Below are 8284 nucleotides of genomic sequence, written 5' to 3' on the forward strand. Positions count from 1 at the left end.
AAGGAGTTTCCGCGGCTAATCCGGCGAGTGGGAAATCGGTGGAGCGTAGTCCCCAGTGCTCGCAGGGAGCGCGGGGAGCCGGGCAGGCAGGAGAAAGCACGCAGGAGAAGAAAGTGGCAAGCGTTAAATATTTCAGCTCCTTCCTACGGCCCGACCAGGCATGAGATAACGCCACTTGCGACCCGGCACTAAACCAGGAGGCTTTTCTGAACAAACAATGGCCGTAAAGCAAGGGGGGGGGACGTGGGTCATTCCTAGCCTCTGCCAAGAGATTACTGTAATAGGGAGGAGGAATTATCCACAGCGAAATCACTTTAAATAGCGACGTGGCGCTCGAGCGAGAATTATGTTCGCAGGCTGCCGGCACACGCGCGCGTGAAAGGCGAGCGGCGGGAGCCCGGCTTCGCAGTTCCGCGCACAGCTGGGGCTGGCTTATAGGTCAGCGGCCCCGGGCCGGCCGCGTCCGTCCCTGCCCGGCTAATGCAGCGGATCAGCCCATCAGCCGCCATCTGCATCCTGGCCTCCGCCGGTATGAATAATGCACGGTCGCTCCAGCAGTATCCGTGACTCGAAACGATGCTATTGATTCCCTGTGCTGGGAAATACAATATGGCCTTTACAAAAAAAAAAAAAAAAAAAAAAAAAAAACCTAAAATGAAAATGGCGGCAGGACGCACAGGAGGAAGGGTTAACAGACTGCGCTGCAAGAGACGCTGTTCGACCCGAACCCTCCACGGCCCAGGTCTTCGTACATCACCCCCTTGTTTTTTTTTTTTTTTCCTTCTCCATTAGTGCAGGAAGGTTGTGTGGGCTCAGACCAGGGGAAATATGAGGTTTCCGCTCGACTAATGGAGAGCCAAACAAACAGAGAAAAGCTGCACAGCACTTACATTTAATGGAAAAGCCATGCTAATGGGGGGCTAAATTAAATTTCAAGCTATGGCGGCGCTTATAATAGTGCTAAAAGCTGGCTTTGATATTATGCAAGTGATTATTTAGAAAAATGCGATTCGACCGTTTCACACGGACACATCTTCTCCCCGGCAGTAGCGGATTCTGCCCCCGCGCCCACCCTTACGCTATGGGCCATTTTTTCCTCACTGCCCGAGAGACACACACATGCAACTCCTCCTCTGGCAAGAGCACGGCTGGGATCAATAGCATCCGTTGTCGTAACCAGTCAAAATCAATGTCAATGCTCAATCTTTCAAAAACCATAACTAATCATGGCTTATGAATACTGTGCTTGCCTTATACATAACAAGTTGGGGAAAAGTAGGATTCATTTCTCGGGATGAATTTCTCAGTCCGAAAATTCATGGTTACAGAGACATGCCTCAGAGTTTCTTCTATGGTTATTAGAGGGCATCCCAATACTTTTAACTAGTAAAGTACTGAAAGCAGTGTTGAGTATTGCACTGTATTGCCGCTGAACACTGACCTCTGTACTTCATGCGAAGGTCTGTAGAGCATCTCCTCTTTGGGGCCAAAGATATTTTCATCTCTATGGGTTCCCTCAACAGCTCCCATGTTAAAACTGTTGCAGACTACACTATTTTTTTTTATATCAAACCCCTTGCTAGATGTACAATGGTAATGGGTCACATTGTATGCGAGCACCATCAAAGCATCATTAAAAAATAGTTAAAGGGACACTTTTTATGATCACAGGAGATAAACTGGGTTTATCTGGCATAAAAATGTAAAAAGTGCTTAAATGTGTTTTAAGACTCCATGCCATTCAAAATAACTGGCCGTTTCCCAGTCTTCCAAAAGTTGATCAATCCGTGCAGATGTAAAGCAAAGATTCTGAATTCATCAGACTAGGATTAAGAAAGCAACAAAGAATGCTTTTGCTTACATAACCTGCCTCCTAAATGAATTAGGCTACAGTACATTTGCAACAGAATGCAAAACGTTCATTTAATTTGAATTTGTGTACCAAATAAATTCTATAAAATAGTGTCTCTTCATCATATCAAATTATTTCACCATAACATGTATATTTTTGACAAAGCAATCCACCAGTTCTTTTAAAAACCCATGACCTCACACATTCCTAAACCAATGTGCTACAGGAATTCTGTTATCAATAGCAGGAAAACTAAACAATGCCCAGCCCTGCCTGGAGAACAATAGAGGATGATGCTTAAATTTAAACATAAAATAGACACGCAGCCACAAATATGTTCCCAACATCTGTGTTGTTATGCATTTCAAACTGAACAAAATAAAGTGATCACTTGAAAAGCTAATTCTAAAAAATAGCATAGAGTCCTTTTTAGCAAACAGAGAGCAAGAGGAGGGATCCAAGAATAGCTCCTCTGTATACAGGACCTGAACCATCATAGCCCTAAGTCAGGCTTTAACACATTTTCCTCCATATAACAGCATTCTGAAAAGATTTTAAAAAACAAGAGAGGAGGCTAAAAATATTCCTATCATAAGACTGACACCAAACACTCATTTTCCCCAAATAAAAGTATTCAAAATGGGGGAAAAATGTGCATCAGTGTAAAAGGAAATTCTTCACAATCACTTTGATCACAAACAAATTCCAATATAAAAACATCACAAGAAGACCCTGGCTTTTTTGTGACGCATCAAACCAAAACACCTGAATGGAGTTTTGCTGTTATGATGTGGAGGCAAAATGCTCAGAGCGGAAGTGTGAAGTACTGTGACACGTGAAGCCAAATGTCACATGCCGGGCACCATAAGGGACTGCTCATGACCCACATATGGGGATTTCCTCTAGATTTACTCTTAAAACTATTGTGAAAACAAAAGCTTTGTCAACTACTGAAATGAATCATTTGAAGGCCCCTTAAAGGTGCAGCCTGCTGGGAAATCTAGCAAGATTCCGTGAAACCGATCAATTTATCATAGAACGGAAAATCCCGGCCTGAAGAGCTTCTTTGTAGACACTGAAACCTCGTGGTGACGAGATACTGAAGCTGAAGAAACTCCGCCATGCTGCTCTAACAAAACTGAAGCCAGAGCACGAGTTTTACGGACTCAGAGGAGAGCGTACATAGTTTGTGGATTTTGGGTCTCTCCAAGAAGGAGAAATGTAGACAGCTTTTATGAAAAGTGAAAGAGCAATGAGACAGATTTGCAGGACTTTGTGCTACGCAGAACAGTAGAACAGGAGCTTGTGGGACAAGGCCTGCTTGAGTGCAAGCAGGAGGGTCAGTGGACTGTCACCCACAGGGGACTCATCTCCATGGAAGCAGTCGGGTGGGGGGCTGGCATAGCCGCTCGCTGGCAGCCGTGACAGAAGGGCATCACGACCCAGCAACTCAGCCCAAATGTGCATCTTTATCCTGCATTAGTCTGTCAGCAACAATCAGCCCCTAGAAAGGAGATTTGAAGGTTCCCTGCTCCCACTCAGAGGCAGCTGTTCACATCTGAGTAAACCCCACACGCACAAGCACACACAGACACACACACTATTCCGAGATCATGAGATTTATGCTTGAATTTAATGAGGATTATGAAAAAACTCACACAAAAATAACTACCCAGCCCACCCCCCACAAATCCACATATAGGGCAATCCCAGAAATGAGATGTCAGTGTTGAGTTGGCTGGTGAGTGGCATGTGGAAAGAACTGCAACGTGACTGGAGCATTGCTAAGTTTGGGTCAGCAGAAATAGCCCCCGCCCCCCCCGATACATTGTGTGAAGCCACCATTCAGGCACGAGCTGGCCACCTGTCATGTCACCCTCGGCCCTGCCCTCTCTTAGCGCGGTCCACACAGGCTCCTCTCCCCTGCCTGGCCGGCAGTGTGGCAGGGACCACCCGCTCTCAGGGCCCCATCTCTGAGTCACAAAGGGGGGCTGCTACGCCTGCCTCCAGTTCAAACCCGCAAGTGTGTGCGGGGGTGGAGACTTCTGGTTGTTAACATTTAAGTCTCGGCTTCAAATGAAATTCCTGCAAGGATGCAGGCTCTTAAAAAGCCTAACACATGACCTAATACAAATAGGTAAAATAACCACATGGCAAAAGTAAAGATTTTTACCAGTGCTGCTACTGGCCTTTTAGCATGGTCCTCCTCTTTTCACCCAAAACAGAACAGACAACCTTGAACATGCAGCTAGTAAACCACGGTATTTCTGTTGCCCTCTTATTACCTGAAACAGCACAAAGACCCTGAACAACAGCATTTCACCATTGGCTGCCCACTTTTCCAGCATTGTGCAATCTTATCCTTGCCTCTAGAACAGTCACACCTTCCTTTCTAGATTTAGATTTAAGGTATAAAAGGGTTTCAGTAGAGCTGGAACTTAGAAACATAAATCCAATAAAATATGCTGTCAACTTAAAGCAAGCTTAAAAACGTATTAAGCTTTCTTCAACTTAATTACTGAATTACGGACTATTTGCTGAGCAGTCCTATGCCACTGGGCCTTTGCTGGAGCCATTAAGGTAGCACACATTGGCTGAGGGTGAACAGTAGCGCAAGTAATGTTAAGTAACTCAAAGTATTCTGGCTTAAGTCTATAAGTTTCAACAGAATTTTCAGTTCAACTAGAGAAAATTGCGTAATACTGTCGCATTGCCCCTGTTTGAAAAGAAATAGAAAAGCTAAAATCAAAGTAAAATGTTGCACGGTAACTTTACAGAGAAGATATATTAGAATGTTCCTGAAGCTTGAAAGAAAGGGCATATAATAAGACAGGTTTCTTTTTAAGGAGACAGAGACAACGGCAGTCAGTGCCTCAGCCAAAGAGTAGCTCAAAAGGGTTGGAGGAAAAAATAAATGCAAAGAGGAGCAGATGGTGGTCTTAGAAAATAGAATAAAGACTGGAAATGTAAAAGCTGAGTAAAGAGCTGGATGACTCCGGGCATGTAATGGAGGAAGGAGGGCTGAAGCCAACCCGGGGTAAAGGAGGTGGAGAGACCGGGGATTCCAGGCATATGCGTGAGGGAGTTGGAAAAGCTTTTCAGTGGCGGATTCTGGCCCTCGCCGAGACACTGTTATATTTTAAAATCAATTTGGGCCATTTGCATTAGCATCCCCGCTCCCAAAGGCTTCCAGAGAGCAATCTCCCTGAAACACTCGCTGCCATTACAGAAGCAATGCCGCGCAGAGCACACACTGAAGGGCCCCCAGAACTCATCAAAATGGAAGAATATCCAGAAAATGATTTCTGCCCGTTTCTGGACAGTCACGCGCCTCCGATTATTATAATTATGTACAAACGGCTTGAAGCATACACACTGCGGTTTTAACGGCAGAATCTAGTTTTGAAAGCTAACCCGAAGATGATGTTTGGTATTAACATCAAAATTTAAATGAAAGCAAGAACAAAAGGATAAACTGAGGCTACTCTGGAAAACTTCACCTTCTCTGTGCCCAGGGGGTGATAAAACATCATTACACCAGCATTTGTTTTGCTGGGGAGGAAGAGCTACAGCACCAGGAGGGTCCGAGTTAAATGTGTGCAGGACTGAACAGAGCGGCACTCTGCTCAGTGCTGGACCACACCTTGTGCTAATTCTGGCACCAGCGTGAACAAGAGTGGGCTTGTTGGAGTCCTCCTTCCTACCGCACCGCCAAAAACACACACAGACAGGCACGCGCGTGCATGCGTGAGCACACACACGAACACACACACACACACACCCCCACACACACACAGGGAAGGGGGAAGCCTGAGATTCCAACAGCAGGAATGCCAGCTGCATCACTGACAGACAAGACCTTGTACATCTGACAAATGCACATGAATGTTGAGAGTTACTGGCAGATCTTAAATAGGTCATATAGCAACTTGGGATAGCTAAACGCAAGCAATCTCAGGTTTTAATCAATGGAAATAGACCACCTTGAGGCTGTAGAGCAGGGCTGCACAACCCTGTTTAGGTTTCTGTTCCAACCCTAATTTAGCACATCTTATTATAATAATTAGCAGTTCAACAGGATCTCTAGCTGTTGAATGAGGTGTGCTTTGTTAGGGTTGGGAGTGAAAACCTACAGGACAGTAGATTTCCAAGAATAAGGTTGGGCAGCCCTGGTGTAGAGTACTATTGTACAACTGTAATACAAAGGCTATAAGCTTAAAATAGGTTTTCCTGACTGAGTGTTCTACATATTTTTGAAGGTAGCTAGTCCTGTGTCTGCACCAAATGAACATACAATTGCTACAGCATTCAACACATCTAAAGTGACAATTTTATGTTATAATTGCACTCCGAAGGGAAATGGTAGAACATTGAAAGCTGAGCCAAATTGTGTGTGTCGGGTGTCCACTAAGCTCAAGGTAGATTCCATGGTTTCAGCACATCAGTGGAACTATGTTGCATTTGACTTCATACTCATACCTAAAACCAACTTTGGAATTCAAAACAAAGCACAGATAAGTTACTATGGAACCACAAAACTGTGTTGTATGTCCATGAAATCCTAAACCGTGAATTATTTCCCTACGCCATAACCGTGGCTTGGTTTTCAACACCAGCGTCTCCCACAAATTGAAAACAGAAGCATCAAAGTAATTTATTATTTATGCGATACGCCAAGGTATTGCAGAGTTGTTTAATTTAGACCCGAAATGGAGCGTCTGGTGGTATTATTAATGAGCTCTTCGGTCTCAGCCCTTGGATTCACTGAAGGAAGACATTTTTTCCTGTTCTTCGCCCCCTTCTAGTGGGTTAAAGTCCAATAACATTTCTGAAATGAAACTATTTTCAAAAGGTTAACTTAGTCTAACCGTTACTTGGGTCTACAAATATAACGTTAAATTAGCCTGCTGAACTTTCCTCAGTCACAGCGAACTATGTGCATACCTAACATTAACATTATAGCATGTAAACAGCTTACATTAATACACTGTAAATATAGCTACCAGTGTACCTCAACTAATTACAATTGTGCGATTTTAATGCCAAGGTTAACGTTGACTTGCTAACGTCAATTCTACAACCTCTGTTTCCTCCCCACGCAGTCTAGTGATTAAGCGGACTTGTGTTTTCTTGCAGAGATCCTAGCTAACTTAGCTGAAGCCTTAGGTAGCCAGCCAAATCATTCGCGGACCTCTGTTAGTCATTGTTAACACGTTTTATAGCTGCCATTATACACACAGACAAAATGATCTAAATCGACAAAAAGCTCAGACCATACATGGCTCGCTAACTACAGAACATTAAGGAACTTTTACTTATAGGCCAGTGGCAGTAGCTAGTAACATAGCCAGCCATTTAATGGTTTGTTCCATAGACATAGTCTATGGCTAGTTACTTTGGCAGAGACAGCTTGAATATGTAACTATTGCTAGGTTTCTTTAAAAAGGAGTTTCACTATATCGAATTGTAATCCCTTATGTTAGTCTAGCACTTTGGCCATTGCATTTAATCAGTCTCATTTTACACCAAACAACCTCCACAATTAATACTACATAACTTTCAGTTAAAACAAAATACAGATACATGTATTATTGCGGATATGAATGAGTTCTAACTCATGCCAAGTTACTGAAAACATCAGCGTTCGTTTCCAACTTATTTGAATGAAACAAGTGGTTTGATACGCCAGCATCTCAGTTGATGCCGAGCAAGAAAGGCTCCCTGCACTCAAGCAAAATAAACTGGCAACTTTAGTTTACGGTTACATCCACAAAATGCTAAAAAGGCTCAGGTAACATTAGCTAGGTCAACCATTTAGCTGTCGATTTTGTTAGCCCAGCATAATCAAGAAAAGGTACTAAGTTAGCAAGCCAATTACATTGTTGCAGAAATGTTAAATGTCTAGCTACTTGGAAGCCAAACAACCATGTCAAAATAGTCCTACTAATCGGGTAGCTGGTCGAAATACGCGCTGGCTAGTCAATACATAGCCAGTAGTAGCAACGGCACAAACCCCTCATTGGTGTAAACAGCCACATTTTGTTATTCGATAACAACACTAATTAACGGCCAGCCAGCTCGCTAAAACAGCAACCATTCTGAAAATCACCCAGGACCCCCAAACGCAAACCTGATACCTTATCGGAGTCGAGGTCGGGGTCGGCCTGGCACAGACGGTACAAGAAGGATTTCGGATCTCGGCACAATGTTTGTCGTGTAGTCAAGAAATACGTGCCCCCCACATTCAAGCGGACCCACTTGGATGCCCCGATACTGGACGTTTGAGTTCGTTCTCCAGGAGAATGGACTGAACACCTCCGACAGCCGGAGCCGCTGATATCGGAGCTATTCTCAGCCATCCCGCTTCTCCACTCTCTAGTACAGGAACTGAGCTTGTTGCCAGGAAGTGTCCCTGTTTAATATCGCTCCCTC

General features: G+C 44.1%; 1 protein-coding gene across 2 annotated transcripts in view; it reads right to left on the reverse strand.

Annotated features, from left to right (window-relative positions):
* Nucleotides 1-8284, reverse strand: part of kctd5b (potassium channel tetramerization domain containing 5b) — a 31342-nt gene extending 23058 nt beyond the window's left edge. The window contains exon 1 of one of the 2 annotated variants that reach the window (XM_064322378.1): nucleotides 7990-8284. In XM_064322378.1, coding sequence (XP_064178448.1) covers nucleotides 7990-8211 — 222 coding nt within the window. In that variant the 5' untranslated portion in view covers nucleotides 8212-8284. The remainder of the gene's footprint in view (nucleotides 1-7989) is intronic. The other variant, XM_064322379.1, reaches the window with a different exon arrangement.

This window comes from Anguilla rostrata, chromosome 2, assembly GCF_018555375.3.
Source record: "Anguilla rostrata isolate EN2019 chromosome 2, ASM1855537v3, whole genome shotgun sequence".
Classification (NCBI taxonomy): domain Eukaryota; kingdom Metazoa; phylum Chordata; class Actinopteri; order Anguilliformes; family Anguillidae; genus Anguilla; species Anguilla rostrata.